The sequence below is a fragment of the Ochotona curzoniae genome, unplaced genomic scaffold (assembly GCF_017591425.1).
Source record: "Ochotona curzoniae isolate NIBS_2020 unplaced genomic scaffold, NIBS_Ocur_1.0 contig_3255, whole genome shotgun sequence".
NCBI classification, from domain to species: Eukaryota; Metazoa; Chordata; class Mammalia; order Lagomorpha; family Ochotonidae; genus Ochotona; species Ochotona curzoniae.
This window is the reverse complement of record NW_024465777.1, coordinates 3,918,686-3,934,030: the sequence shown is the minus strand read 5'-3', so window position 1 is coordinate 3,934,030 and position 15,345 is coordinate 3,918,686. Positions and strand designations below refer to the sequence as shown.

General features: G+C 53.6%; 1 protein-coding gene across 3 annotated transcripts; it reads left to right on the top strand.

Moving 5' to 3' along the window:
- The first annotated feature begins 631 nt into the window (after window positions 1–631).
- On the top strand, window positions 632–6,599 carry STMN1 (stathmin 1). Of its 3 annotated transcripts, none has more exons than XM_040979611.1 (5): window positions 632–701; window positions 2,780–2,848; window positions 3,327–3,499; window positions 5,588–5,779; window positions 6,089–6,599. In XM_040979611.1, exons 2-5 carry the CDS (start codon window positions 2,836–2,838, stop codon window positions 6,158–6,160), a joined length of 450 nt encoding a protein of 149 aa, XP_040835545.1. In that variant the 5' UTR covers window positions 632–701; window positions 2,780–2,835; the 3' UTR covers window positions 6,161–6,599. The 3 variants fall into 3 exon arrangements, with proteins under 3 accessions (XP_040835545.1, XP_040835544.1, XP_040835543.1); XM_040979610.1 differs by lacking the exon at window positions 632–701 and adding an exon at window positions 1,198–1,233 and having other exon boundaries at window positions 2,781–2,848; XM_040979609.1 differs by lacking the exon at window positions 632–701 and adding an exon at window positions 2,106–2,158.
- Window positions 6,600–15,345: the final 8,746 nt, after the last annotated feature.

Genomic DNA, 15,345 nt, shown 5'->3' with positions numbered 1-15,345 from the left:
TTGGGGAGACCCATACCATGAGCACAATATAGATGTCCTGCTCGGTGCTTGTGGGTCATGACCACCACCACCGCTAGGAACACAGCCCTTAGCCAGGAGTGGGGAAGTCTGGGAACCGTGTATATTATATTTCTCCTGTTCTCACAGGGTTCGGACTTCGTGTCAACAGTAGGTAGCCAGGGTCAGACCCGTGTCCTCCGTGCTTCTGCTTTGGCTCCCATCTCGCGGCCGGTCGTGGGGGAATCAGTGACCTTGCGCCTCCTTTTGTTTTGATTCTTAAAAACAGACCCACACAGCTCGGGGAGCACGTGCTCTGAGAACAAAAGCAACACAGAAATGCAGTCGGGGGAGTCTGCGATTGCGATGGCTCTTCTTTCCCTAGCGTCGGCCAGAGACTGGGCAGAACAGATGGAGGCTGCATTTAAGCCGGGTGGCTTTGTTCCACCCAAACAGATTGAATTGCCCGGCTACACGCGGGTCTGCACAGGTCCGCAGTCGGCAGCTCGGGACGTTGAGGGTGGGAGCGAGGATACCCTCAGGGAGGGAAGAGCCACGCCCGGGACCTGTTAGCGCTGGGGAGGGGGTGCTAGGGATTACGATGATGTCACAATACAGGTGACACGCCGGGGTCCGTCCCGAGCGGAGCGCCAGAGGTAGGGGGTCGTGCAGGAGACTCTGGGGTGGCGCTGTCCTGTCACAAGGTGCACCGTGGGTGGGGGGTGGCTGTGAGGTGGAGGGGTGGTGGCCCGAGAAGGGACACTGCTGCGTCCACCCGCGGCCCCGGGGCGATGCGGGGCACGTGGCTGGCCAGAGGCGGAGTCCAGCCGGCAGCGGTCCGAGAGGCAGGGAGGGACCCCCGTCCCGCCCTTTTCCTAGAGCTAGACACCTGGTTCAAGACCCGGGTCCGGGGAGGGGGCCCACGGCCACTCACGCACTTCCCTCGCTGGGTTCACACCTGAGGCTAACTACCCCCTTCCGACCCCTCGCGCCCCCGAACCCCTTGCATTGTCCCCCTGCCCTCCCAGCCCGGACTACACTTCCCGAGGTGCTCCGGGGTCCCGGGGTGGGGGTGGGGGCGGCGCCCACCCGGCCGCGGGGTGGGGCCGGCACGTGCCGCCGCTCGCAGCCAATGCGGAGCCCCGCGGGGAGGTCACGTGTCGCTGTTTGGCGCTTTTGTGAGCGCCCAGGTCTGTTGGTTGCTCAGAGTGTGGCCAGGCGGCTCGGACCGAGCAGGTGGGTGCGGGGCTCCGGGCCCCGCAGCCGCGGCGGTGACGGCGGCCGGCCGGGGGCTGCGAGCGGCGCCAGGGACGCGGCCGGCGGGCAGGGCTCGCGCTGTGGCGGCTGACCCCTGCCCGAGGACGGGGCTGCGGGGCGGGGGGCGCTCGGCTTTGTGCGGGGCTCGGGCGGAGCCTCGGCTTTGTCCCCCTCCGCTCCCTGGGGGCGCGGCCGCGGTGGGGAGGGGGCGCGGCCAGCTGCGGGAGCTGCCGGCGCCGGTCCCGGGGGTGCCAGCGAGGAGACAATAGGGGGCGTGGGCCCTCGGTTTTTTTTTTTTTTCCCTCCTTCCTTCTGCCCTCGGCCGCTCCGACCTGGCAGGCGCGGCCCTGCCGGGGTCCCTATTGTCTGGAGGGGGCGGAGTAGCGCCCCTGGTCGGGGGAGAGCTGCTGCTGCTCGGGTCAGACCGCGACGTCCAGTGTCCGGCACTGAGGGGCGGCGCCCCGCCAAGGCTCTGCGCTGCCTCGCGGCCAGGGTGCAGCCGGGAGGAGGTGGCCCGGCGCGGCGGCCTGGAGGTGTTTTTTGGCGGGAGCTGGCGGGGGAGTGGAGGGGTGAGCCGTCCGCGCGCGACCGGCCCGGGAGGGGCGGAGTTACCCGGATCGGACCGTTAGCCACGCCCAGCCCTCCCCAGCCCACGCGCGCGGGCTCTGGGATGTTGCGAGTTCGCGGAGATTCGAAAAGGCGCGGGGAGGAAGGGGGCGGGGCCAGGGGCCCGGCGCGCAAGGCGGGCTCTGATTGGCTGTCCCTCCCGGGCTGGGCCACGCCCAGGTGGGGGGGGCCGGTTCACCGCGCCTCTAAGGCGTTGTCACTGCCCAGGGATTTTTCTCTCTCTCTCTTTTTTTTTTTATATTTCTTGTGGTCGAGATCCTGTAGTCTTTTGCTTTCGGTAATATGGCGTGGCGAGGGATGGGGTTTTACAAGAATCGCGATTTGAAAAAAAAAAATCCACAAAAGGATTTTGGGTGACACCTGGCAGCAGATACCGTGACGTAAAACCTAGAGATGCCCGCTGCTGGGCAGGTAGCTGGAGCGTTGCGAACAATGGGAGCGTGACGTTGTCGGCCGGCAACCGCCAGGGCGCACAGCTACCCACCATGGCAGGCGCAGACAAAGCCGGGCGGGTGTTAAGGTGCACAATGAGAAGGAGGCTGTGTTAAGATGGCTCCGGTCTCGCCGCCCAGTGGGGTCTGGGGTCTCTTCCCACGCCAGCGGGCGGGGGCACGAACTGGGACTTGGCCTCATCCAGTCTGAAAAATCGAAGCTTGTTTTGGTTTTTTTGTTTGTTTGTTTGTTTTTGAAGGAACAAGCTGAGCTAGCTTGTGTGTTGTCATTGGGGTCCGATTTTCCAGGATGTCCCAGGGTTTAATGATTTCATCACCTTCTTGGTGGATGGTGTCTGATTTAATCCCACACGCTGATGTATGTGCATGTGGTCTAAGATCTCTTTGTGTGGATGACGCGTAGAAATGCAGAGAAATTGATTGCATGCTTTTGAACCTGTTTCCAGGGCTTCCTACCAGTGGATTCTGTAGAATATACTGCCAGCCTTGTCTCCCTTTCATCATGGCTTCTTCTGGTAGGTAATCAATTTAGGTACACTCGACTTGTGACGGGCTTACGGGCTACGCTAGGCGGCTAGGTCCAAGTCTTTGATTTGGCGCTTGTGTTTTGGTGTTAGAAGAAATCTGTTTCCTGAATAGGAGGGCAGTTAGGAAAAAATTATTTCTCACTTGAATGTACTAAGAACTCCACTATTTCATGATTGGATGATCTGGCTTGGTCCGACGCAAGCTGTACAGTTTGCACAAGTCTTTCTTTTGTTCACGGATGTGATTATCAAACGCCAGTGTCTCAGAATACTCCGAGTCCAAAAATGTTGAGCCTTGTTTTTTTCTGGGAGATGGTGTTTAGATAATCATGTCTTGCCTGCAAGTCTATTGCCTTTATTCAGCCTTAGTTCTGTTCCGAGAGTCACTTGATTTTTAGAACGTTATGGAACAGTTGATTTGGAGAAACCCGTTTTTCTCAATTATCACCAATGTGATCAACTGCAGATATTCAGGTGAAGGAACTGGAAAAACGTGCTTCGGGCCAGGCTTTCGAGCTCATTCTCAGCCCTCGGTCCAAAGAGTCGGTCCCAGACTTCCCCCTCTCCCCTCCAAAGAAGAAGGACCTTTCTCTGGAGGAAATTCAGAAGAAATTAGAAGCTGCTGAGGAAAGACGCAAGGTAACCATCCCAGGGGACAGGCTGTGTGTGTGTTGGGTTCCGCAGTAGGTGGCTGGAGGTTACTACGCCATTGTTTCCTGGACTGCTGTTTTGTGTCAGCTCCTAATGCACGTTTCTCCTTTAACACATGACCCTACGGGGTCTGCAGGGTAGACGTCACCCCACACGAGAGGGATTAGAATTGTCCCGGGAACGTTCTTTCCCTCCAGTCGCTCAGTATGTGTAGTACCCAGAATTCAAGCATGGGCTTGTCTTAGACCACCGCTTGTGCCTCGTGCTCCCCCTTTGGAAGACAGAAGATGAGTTGGCAGGTGATTGTGTCTGGTTCTGCTTTGTGAGAGCTGTAAAATTAAAAATATTTACTTATTTCTAGTGCAAAGGCAGATCAGATTTACGGAGAGGAGAGACAGATCTTCTATCTGTTGGCTCCCTCTCCCCTCCAGTGGCCACAAGGGCCAGAGTTTAGGGGAAGCCAGGAGCTTCTTCTGGTTCTCCCATTGGGTGCACATGGCTTTTGGGTCTTTCTCTACTGCTTTCCCAGGCCATAAGCAGGGAGCTAGATGGGAAGCAGAACAGCCAGGACACCAACCACACCCATGTGAAATTCTGGCACTTGCAAGGTGAGGATTGAGCCATTGGTCATTGAACTGGGCTCAATAAAAGTATTTTAAATGACTAATAATATGGTGTGCTTAATTGGTTTTTATTTTATCTATGCCATTCTGTTGAAAGTAGCCATCTTTAAAAACAACTAGTCAGAAAAATCATAAGTACTAACATCCTTACAGCAGGGAAATTATGAAACACACTTTATAAATGGAAGTTTAAGGTCTTGATTATCCCACTCCCCGCGATAACCCTTGTCAACATTTTAGAGTGTTTTCTGCCTGTCAGCCTGACTCGCATCATTAAGAATTTTACTCAAGGGCAGGCTTCTGGGACGTGCATGGCCCGTATCCCACGTGCCTGGGTTTGAGTCTTGGCTGCACTCTGATTCCAGTTTCCAGCTGATTGGCACTGTGGGAGCTAGCAGGTGGGCTTCACTGGCCCAGCCCCAGCTGGCATGGCCATTTGAGGGGAGAACCAACAGATGGAATGTCTCTGGCGACTTCTCTGATGTTCAAATGAAATGATAAATAGAAATTAGTAAATGACATTACATGAATTCTCAATCATCTTCCTTGGGATAGATGGTTTAATTTTAAAGTTGAGGAAACTAAGGCACAAACGGGGCAAGTAGGAATGTGTCCAGCTGAGCGTGGCTGGTCTGAGCAGAAGGCAGCCCGTGCTGCACAGGCGTACACCCCCCTGTCCAGGCTCCTTGGGAGCCCTGGGCGGGGACTGGGCACCTCTCTGTCACGCACTGAGGGCTGTGAGTCCTTTCCCCAGCAAGGGCAGAGCATGCACACGTGCACTGCCTTCTGGCCACTCCTGTCTGTTTGGAAGTCGTGGAGCAGCAGCAAGTGATGCAGTCACTGGCTAGACAGGAAAGTTTTTAGGGATCAACCCTGGCCTGCCTGTTACCCAGCGACCAGCTAAATGCAGTGAAGCTCCCGTTGTGAGAAGGGCTTCGCAGCAGAGGATTGGTGGGGCCAGCTGCAGGTGCTTCCTTGCACGCCCATGGATCTCTGCTGCCCATTGGAGATCGTCCTGGTTAACTAGCAGTTTGGAGGCTCTTTTCAGGTTTCTGTCACTTGCTGAGGGGTGGTGATGGGTATGCACTGATCAGTTCTGACTGGGACGGAGTGGTTTTCTCTGGGCAACCCTGGCGGTTAAACGGCCAGCCGCGTCACTTCACAGTCCTGCGCCACTCAGTTCACCAGGATGCCTGGGGGGTGGAGACCTCCAAATTTACAAATGGTTGGGCAGGAAACCCCTGAACCAGCAGATAGGCAGTTTTCCAACGTGAATACAAATACTAGAAAAAAATTTGGGATTTTCCTGTTATTTTGCAATAGGAAGGATTCAGGTGCTTACCTCAGCCTTAGGCCAAGAACTGCATTCTCTCCCCCCAGTCTGGTAGTTTCTGTTGTCATATTTTAACCCCTGCTGCTGCAGAGCCTAGCCTGTTTGTTAACTTTCTTCCAGTCCCACGAGGCGGAGGTCTTGAAGCAGCTTGCTGAGAAGCGAGAGCACGAGAAAGAAGTACTGCAGAAAGCCATTGAAGAGAACAACAACTTCAGCAAAATGGCAGAAGAGAAGCTGACCCACAAGATGGAGGCTAACAAGGAGAACCGGGAGGCGCAGATGGCCGCCAAGCTGGAGCGCTTGCGGGAGAAGGTGGGCTTCAGGCCTTGGACTCGGAGAGCTCACGGGCTAAGCTGGCGGTGTCCCCGTGCTTGTTGTTCAGTGTGTTGGCAGCCTAGAGGCCCTCGTGAAGGGGCTTGTTTAAGGTGGCATCCATAGTGACCTCCAGGTCACTGTGCGTCTTGGGGGGCAGCCAGTGGCAGGTTGCAGGGTCCCCACATGCTGCGGGAGGCTCCAGGGGGACGCAGGGGGATGCTGTGCTTCGGGGGCCTCCGGGGCCGGGGGTGTGACGGGACAGGCTTGTGGCTGGACTGATGGTGCTTACCTGCAATTTCCTTTCAGGACAAGCACATTGAAGAAGTGCGGAAGAACAAAGAATCCAAAGACCCTGCGGATGAGACCGAGGCTGACTAAGTTGTTCTGAGAATTGACTTTCTCCCCTTCCCCTTCCTTAATATCCAAAGACTGTACTGGCCAGTGTCATTTTATTTTTTCCCTCCTGACAATACCCTAGAAGCTGATGTAGGACTGTATAGGTAGATCCAGACTGTAAGGTGGTGTTTTAGGGGCTAAAGGGGAGAAACTGCAAGTGTTTTACTCTTTTTCTAAAGTGTTGGTCTTTCTAATGTAGCTATTTTTCTTGCATCTTTTCTACTTCAGTACACCCAGTGTACTGGGTTAATGGCTAGTACTGTATTGGCCCTGTGAAAAAAATGTTTGTGAAAAGAGTATGTAGTGGCCCCTCCCAACTGTTAGATGCTGATTATCTGTTCACTTTTCAACCCCAAGTTCTGTCCCCATCTTACCAGATGCTACTGTACTTGAATGGTTAATAAAACTGCACAGTGCTGTGGTGGCAGTGCCTTCCTTCTCTTCAGGTGGCAAACTCCCCTGGTGCTGGGGCGGGCCTTGGGCTGGTAGAAGCCCTAGCGCCCATCCCCGCAGGCTCCTCGCCGCCTCCCCGCCTGCCCTGGGCTCCCGCCTGCCCTGGGCTCCCGCCTGCCCTGGGCTCCCGCCTGCCCTGGGCTCCCGCCTGCCCAGGCCCTTGCTTTGTCTGCTCCACAATCATCTCTTTGTTGGCTGCCTCGGCCCAGATCAGCTGTTACTATATTCTTTCAGATGTTTATTTGCAAACAATCCTTTTTTTGTTCCTCTGTCCCTGTTAAAGAAGCAGATTAATGGCACGAATGGTGTTTCCAGAGGACAGTTCAGAGGGAATCGTGGGATCTTGGGGTGTTGGATGGTTGGTTTGCTAGGGGAGGCACAGGGAGAGGTGTCGGCCACGCCCTGACTTGAGAGAATGTGCCCGCAACGTCCTGTGCTGCTCAGCAGCTCCTGTGAGGTGACAGAGGGACTTCTTTCCTTGGAGTAGCAGCTGACTTGGGTCCTCGGGGTCGGCAAGTGGCTTCACCGTGTACCCAGAAGCCATAGCGCCCGCTGGGTCAGAGTGATGACTTAGCTCAGGGAAAGCCTTTGAGCGCTTCCCTAGCCTCTGACACTGGATCATTTGCTGCTTCAACATCACTGTGAAAACTCCTGCATGGCAAGCTCTTACGGGAGGATACCTGAGGATGACTGTGCTGGTGCAGAGGGCCCTGTGCCCTTCGGCATGTGCTGCTGTGACTCGCTTTGTCTGAAAAAAGTGTATAAAGATTTATTTGAAAGTTAGAATTACAGGGCCCAGCGCATTGGCCTAGTGGCTAAAGTCCTTACATTGAAAGTGCCAGGATCCCATATGGGCACCGGTTCTAAGCCAGGCTGCTCCACTCCCCACCCAGCTCCCTGCTTGAGGCCTGAGAAAGCAGTCTCAGGTGGCCCAAAACCTTGGGACCCTGCATCCACATGGGAGACCTGGAAGAGGCTCCTGGCTCCTGGCTTCAGACTGGCTCAGCTCCAGCCGTGGTGCTCACTTGGGGAATGAATCATCGGACAGAAGATCTTCCTCTCTGTCTCTCCTCTCTGTATATCCACCTTTCCAATAAAAAATAAATCTTAAAAAAAGAATTACATAGAGAGATGATCTTCCATTTACTGAGTCCCTTCCCAAATGACCACAACGGCATGACTCAGCCAGGCCAAGGCCAGGACCCTCATATGCTGTGTGGGTCTCCCACATTGGTGAGGAGCACAAACCAGTGCTCATATGGGATGCTGGCATTGCAGGAGGTGTTTAACCCACTGTGTCACAATGCTAGCCCAAACTCTGTATCTTAATTTAGGTTTTACTAGACTTAGAAAAAAAATCAGCCTACTTCAGCTTACCTCCTGTGTTAGGAGTGAGTATCTGGATCAAGAGAACACACTTAAAACTGTTTGGGTTCTGTTTAGCACTGCATATAGCTGACGGTACCATTCAGCCAGGAGCTAGTGGGGTTCGGTTTGAGTTGGAACTGATTCATTTTCTATGTGTCTTAAATTGGCTTTTAAACATGGACTGAGGATCATAGGAATTCTGAAAAGCTTAGAGTGAATTGCCACTTGGGGCCAGCGGGAGCAAGGTAGAAGATGGTTGAATATAAGGATTGGCTCTGAGCCGCATCTACAGGGCAACGGGGAGGCTGCGTGAGGGCTCAGCTTCAGCCAAGACCTGTCTGCGTGGAGTAGCTGCTACAGGTTGGCATGGCTGAGATGGGGCCTACAGGATCCTGGAGACGGCTCGGCACAAGCAGGTTACAAAGACCCAAGACGGACAGACTTGGTGTCGCACAGGTGCCAGTGAGCTTGTGTTCACCCAGGGCTGTGGAAACCAAAGTGCGGGAAAAGGCCACACTTCCAGCCGCGTGGCAGTGCGTGGACCTCCCTCCAGAGGCTCGCCTGAGCCATGAGCTGGTGGAAGCAAGGTTGCTGGGGCCTGCAGGGTGCAGCTCCCAGGGGATGCCCAAGCTGGCTGCCACCTCACCTCTGACCTTGGGGCTGTCCTCAGCCCTGGGCTGCAGTTGGCATCCAGATGAAGTGTGCTTGGCTGGGTCAGGAAGTTCGTGTTGTCTGTCTTGGAAGGAAGTGCAGGGTGGAGGTCCCTGAGCCAAGTCTTGTGACCCCTGCCACTTCCTCTTCTGCCCGGGTGAAGTGAGGTCCAGAGGAGACCCTGTGGCCTGGACTCGGACAGCGGAGACTGATGTCCCGCACGTGAAGGACACGGGGAAAGTGTTCTGACTCGTGTGTGGGCCCCTGGATTGTAAAAACAGGCCTGGAAGGCCCAGCTTCACCCAGTGTGAGCAAGCCTCAGCGCCACATCCCACTGGGGACTAGTGGACTGCTGGGATTGGGGCCAAGGGAAGAAGAAGAAACAGAACGAGCCAGATGGCCCTGACTGCCCTCGCAGCCAACATCGGGAGAGGTGAGGACTCAGTCTCTCCGTAGGTTCAGGCTGTATGGCTCCTGCCTCTGGCTGGCAACCACCCTGGTACCCACTGGTGTGGAGCGGGATAGAGCTTGGTGGGGCTCCCCTTGCTAACCTCAGCCGCCCATCTTGGGTGTCATCACAGTTCTCTGCTTAACAGCCACAGCTAACGTTTTTTGTTTGTTTTAATTATTTGAAAGAGTTACACAGAGAAAGAAGGAAATGCACAGACACAGATAGGTTTCAAATGCTGATTCATTGCCCTGGAACTCCAAGAGAGCAGGGCCAAAGCACTTGGACCATCTTCCACAGCCCTACCAGGTGCATTAGCAGGGAGCCAGATTGGATGTGGAACAGCTGGGACTAGAGTTGGCACCTCTAGGGGATGCTGGTGTTTCAAGCAGAAGTTTAAGCCCCTGTGCCATAATGCCAGCCTGCAGAACCAACTTTTACTCTCCCATGCCACACCAGAGTTTCTCATGTATATCACAAACGCAGTCCATGATGCATTGTGTTTCGAGCAGGGGTCCCCTAGGGGCTCCCCGAGCACTGGCCATGTTTGTTGGATCAGGAGCTGAGCTTAGCTCTGATGGGAGGTAATAAATAGGTTGTTGACTTGATTATGAGTGGGCGAGTAACTCCTCACAGGAGCATCTACTTTGTCCTCGTCCTCAGGGACCCCATTGTGGATCACCATGGTTTTCTGGAAGCAGATGATGGGGACACTGCTCTCCCAGACTGACCTCCCAAGGGCTGATCTTTAATTGAACCCTAAATCTGAAGGCACAAGCTATGGCCCACAGCCAGTGACAGCCTTCTGGCATGTTGTGACTAAAACATACTATCAATTGTTGAGTTATTTGAAAGCCCACCTGAAATTCTGATTTCAGGCTAACTTTGAAAAACCGAAACCCAGCAACTCTGGGCTCCCAGTCCCTGCCTGACACAACGGCTGACTTGGGTGACTGCCGCCCCCTGGAGGCTGTGCTTGTGCACTACAGCTCTGACCAGTCCACTTCCACCCTAAAAATCAGCTGGCCATTACCTGAGGCCCCAGGTTTGCTGTGGTCAGACTCACTTGTTTAGGTCCAAAGTCCATTCAGTACAGAAAGAGCGAGCTTCCCAGGACCTCCCTCCCCCCGCAGCCACCCTCCTTATGCGTCCACCCAGAACTAGCTGAACTGTGGGTACCTGTTGTGGGCTACACCTGCGCTGAGCATCAGGGTCAAAGGGCACCTTCTAGGACAGAGACTTGATCCACAGGAGGGAGAATTTATTTTGTCTACTTTTCTCACCCCCTTAGCTACTTGGTCAATAACCTTGCCTTTTTAAAGATGTATTTGTTTTTATTTGAAAAGCAGATTTACAGAAAGACAGGCAAATCTTCCATCCATTGGTTCACTTCCCAAGTAGCCGCAATGGCTGAAGCCGAGCTGATCTGAAGCCAGGAGCCAGGAGCCAGGAGCTTCTTTTTAGTCTCCCATGTGGGAGCAGGGTCCCAGGGCTTTGAGCTGTCCTATGCTGCTTTCCCAGGCCACAAGCAGGGAGCTGGGTGGGAAGTGGTGCTTTCGGTACACGAACTGGTACCCATATAGAATCCTAGCGTTAATAGGTGAAGGATTAACCTGTTGAGCCATCACACCTGTGCCAAGGTAACTGTTTTTACCTGAACAATTGGCTCAGTTCTCAGCAGCATCTCCTGAGCTCGGACCCAGCTTCCTTCTAGGTACCCGATCTTCTGGGCAAGGGATGATCCGGGATGGGTCCACCTCTTCGTCATCTCTCAAAGATTTTTGTTCATTTGAAAATCAGGGAGACAGCTCTCTTCCACTGGCTCACTCTGCCCAAATGCCCATTACAGCCGGGCTGCAGCCTGGAACTCCATCCTAGCGTCCCATGCCATGGTACACCTCTGCCTCCTCAGGCGCATTAGTAGGGAGCGGGTCAGAACTCAAACCAACGGGGATGCCGGGGTGGCCTGCAGCAGCTCTCCCCAGTGCACCCCAACACTGGGCCCGTGACTCCTCCAGGATTCCCCTAGCTTGCAGCATGAGCTGTCCCAGCACGTCTCCCATCCTTCCTGGAGTCATGTTGCCCTTGGCTTATCAAGAGAATCCCTTCTGGAAAGCCCTCTTCCGTCAGAGGATGCCTGTAGCCAGCTGCACTCTGACCTGCCATGCCCCTCTGCACTCAGCTTCTTGAGTTCAGAACCATAACCAGGGAGCCGCTTGGGACTGAGAGGGACATACACCCTTCAGGGCTGCAGCAACCAGACAGCCAGGACTTCCGACTAGGCCTGCATCTGCAGAGCAGCTGAGGACACTGGGTTGTGCCTTCCACATGGAGGTCACCTCCAGTCACCCCCACTTGGCCTTCATAGATCTTGTTTTATTTTTATTTTTTCATTGTTCTTTTAATATTGATTACATGAGTGAGAGGATTGTAAATCCACGTGGGCCTCTGATTAGTGGGGAGTAGGTTGGGATAAGAGAAGGTGAATTAAATAAATGCTTCAGGTTTCCCTCCTATATCCTAGGGGGGTAGGGTAGGGCGTGGGAAGTGTGCTTCTTGTTGTCAAACTGCATCAGTTTTCAGAGATGGAGTCAGTTGTTTGATGTCACCTTGGAGATCCCAATGTAGGGAAGAATATTCCAAGGTGTTGCCTGAGTGGTCTAGAGTGTTCTGAGAAGTCATCAGCCTCAGTACATCAGAGGTGAGAAATTTGGAGGCCTGTTAACTAGCCTTGTCTACCTCACTGTGCCCACAGACCTAGGTGCTTGTTGTAGAGCCTGGCCTGAGGTGTTGGTCTACCTGTCCTTCTCTCTGTCTTTTGAAGAAGTCCTCAAGGGCCTCTATTGACTTAGATGAGCTGACTTTTGTGTGCAGCTGGGTATGCTCCCTATTCTTGCATGGGAATTTATACCACATATTCTACTTTCCCTGAAGTCAAGAATCAAGTACAGCAGCCCAATTGGAGAATCCCCTAAGAAACCCCCACGTGGGAAGCCCTTAAACCTGGCTCTCATGTACACCAGCGAATGTTCCCTGCCCCACCCAGTGCATATACTGGTGGGTACAGCTGCTTGGTCTGTCCTGCCCTGAGCCGTAGCTGTCACTCAAACTGGTAAGTGCTGTGGCCTAGCCTAGCCGATCCTACCCCCAAGCTCAGCTCTCGAGTACACTGGTGGTGCTACAGGCTAGTCAGAGCAACCAAAAAAACCCTCATGCTACAGTAGATCCTCGTGCTACAGCCCAACACAATCTGGTTTGCACTCAAATCCAGCTTTTGTGTATACCAACAGGTGCTGTGGCCCAGCCCCAGTTCTCACATGTGTTGCTCAATGCTATAGCTCGGCTCAGCCCAGCCCACCTTTAGGCTCAGCTCTGGCACATGCTGGCAGGTGCTGCAGCCCAGACCATGTAGTTGCTTCCAACCTCAACACTCACCAGCAGGTGCTGCAGCCTAGCCCAACCGACCAGCTTTTGCGTGTGCCAGCAGGTACTGCGGCCTAGTCTGGGCAACCCCAAAGAACCCCTACCTGACCTGCACCCAAGCAGTTTACAGCATCAGTGTGTGGTGCCACTTCCTAACCTGGCCCATCCACTCCCCAGACCTGGCTCTCACTCATTTCGGTGGTAGGCTTGGCCTGACCCAGGTGGTTCTTAGGATTCCCGCTTCTGACCTACCTCAACTCCCACAAGTACCTGCAGTGTCCTGGTCCACTGAAGCCCCTAGAAGTCATTTCGTATATATCCAATAAGCCCTCAGTGGTTCCTATTACGATTTACTCCAGACCCTTTTCTCCAAGCAGTGTGCAGCCCCACCCCTTGCCCTGTGGCTCACACGGCCTTGGCACGGGGTGCATGCCGGACCTCAGCAGCATGGTGCCTCATGGCCCTCATAGATATCCATACCAGCAGCAAGCCGGCCCCACAGGCTGCAGCGTGATGGGTCAGGCCAATTTTGCCTCTGTATTTTTCTTGTTCTGTGTATCAACTGTGCAGATCTCAAATCCCTTCTGTCCTGGTACAAGCAATCCCACAAGTTCTCCCCCACCCCACCCTTGTAAATCACACCAGCCACCAGCCTGGGTTTGAGTGTTATATTCCAAATTTCTCTTGTTACTCAAAGGAGGCCTCGTCCTTGACAATTATAACAAATCCCATCCCAGAAAGAAGGCTACAGCTTCACACCAACCTGGGAGGCAGACTTTCTAAAATTGGGGCTGGGGTTTAGATTTTCAATACTCTCACAGATTTCCTGCTACTCAGCCTGGAAGAGACTTACACTCAGGATGTAACATACTAGGCACGATGCCATTATCTAGGGTCCCATGGTATGGCAGAGCTGGCCCACCTATGCAGGCTCTACTCCCGTGTGTAGATTGTACCCTGCACAGGGCCACCCAGCACAGGAGATGTGAGCCTGAATCTAAGTCCACACTTGCAGCAAGGCTTCTATACTGGGTACTGTCCTCTAGTCTGCCAGGCCAACTATTGTGAAGATGCAGGGCATCTGTGCTGGGAGTGAGATGCAGAGGGCTTCCTCTGTCCAGCTGCAGACCTGGGATGACTTCCTGGGAGAGATGATGCTCAGACCAAGTCTGGTACCGAGGCTTTGAAGCCAAGGAGGCACAGCTCTAGTCTGTGCTTGCCTCTCAGCCCACCTGACCCTCGCTCTATCCCTGTGGTCATCAGGGCCTCTCCATGAGTGGCTGTTCCTAGACACTGACAGGCATGCTTGAACAACTGCCTCAAGAGGTCGTGCGGAACAGACGATGGGATGAGAGGGTCAGCCATCAGCTGATTGTTATACCTGACCTGGGCTGCTTGGGGCTGACTGTCTCAGGTTCCAGAAGCACCTGCCGGGGGACTGGAGATTAGGAGTCTTGTGTCTTTCTGCAAGGTTTCCTGTGACGTTCTGCAGAGCCAGAGGTCCCATCCCTCCCGCATCAGCCACACACACACTCCAGCAGCCTGTGTCAACCCCATCAGAATACAAGGAATACCAGGACACAAGCATCCAGCAAGGCAAGTGCTCCAGGCAGGAGTCCTGGTTCCACCTCGGATTCCAGCTGCCTGCTGATGCGCACATGGAGGCAGCAAGCAATGACTCATGCAGACTTGGGTCCCGCCTACCTGTGTGGGAGACCCAGGGTGAGTTACTGGCTCCTAGCTGTGTGGGAGACCCAGGGTGAGTTCCTGGCTCCTGGCTCCCGGCTTTGGCCTGGCCTAGCCTTGGCCGTGACGGGCATTTGGAGAGTAAATCAGCAGGTGATGATTCTGTCTCTCTGTCTTTCAAATCAAAATAAAGGTTGTTTTGAAAAATGTAGTTTGTGTCCAGCACCACGGTATAGTAAGTTAAACCTCCACTTCTAGTGCTAACATCCCATACGCATGCCAGTTCAAGTCCTGGCTGCTATACCTCCAATCCAGCTCTCTGCTAATGTGCCTGGGAGAGCAGCAGACGATGGCGCGCATCCTTGGGCCCCTGAACCGTGTGAGAGACCCGGAAGAAGCTCCTGGCTTCTAACTGCTCCAGTTCCAGCTGTGGTGGCCATGTATAGTGTGAACCAGTGTACAGAAGGTCTCTGTCTCGCCCTCTCTGTTTGTATTTATTTTTATTTGCCTTTCAAATAAAAATTTAAAAACAAATCTTTAAAAAATGTTTTAAAAAGTGAAATTTGGAGCCCCTGGCAATCTGTTTCCATTCAGCAGGGAGATAAAAGCAGAAATTGAAACTAAGCATGTAGGGACCGGCGCGGTGGCACAGTGGTTAAGGTCCTCGCCTTGCACGCCCGGGATCCCATATGGGCGCCGGTTCTATCCCGGCAGCCCCGCTTCCCTTCCAGCTCCCTGCCAGTGGCCTGGGAAAGCAGTCGAGGACGGCCCAAAGCTTTGGGACCCTGCACCCGCGTGGGAGACCCTGAAGAGGCTGCTGGCTTCGGATCGGCCGTTGTGCTCACTTAGGCAGTGAATCATCGGACAGAAGATCTTCCTCTCTGTCTCTCCTCTCTGTATATCCACCTTTCCAATAAAAAATAATAAAAATAAATCTTAAAAAAAAAACTAAGCATGTAGAATTTCTCACGCTTCTACAAGGTGTGAGGGGTACAAGTAAAGTTGATCGTAATAAATATATTGCATATATAAAATCAGAAATAATTATGTATTCATATATTCATTATATAAGCACATATAATGAACATACATATATTCATATATGTGAATATATAATTATTTGTATAAATATATAGGT

Bases quoted from the DNA above. Each gene is read 5' to 3' on its own strand.
- STMN1 (XM_040979611.1), top strand. The intron at 3,500-5,587 runs GTAACCATCCCA...ACTTTCTTCCAG, and splicing joins CTGCTGAGGAAAGACGCAAG to TCCCACGAGGCGGAGGTCTT. The intron at 5,780-6,088 runs GTGGGCTTCAGG...ATTTCCTTTCAG, and splicing joins TGGAGCGCTTGCGGGAGAAG to GACAAGCACATTGAAGAAGT.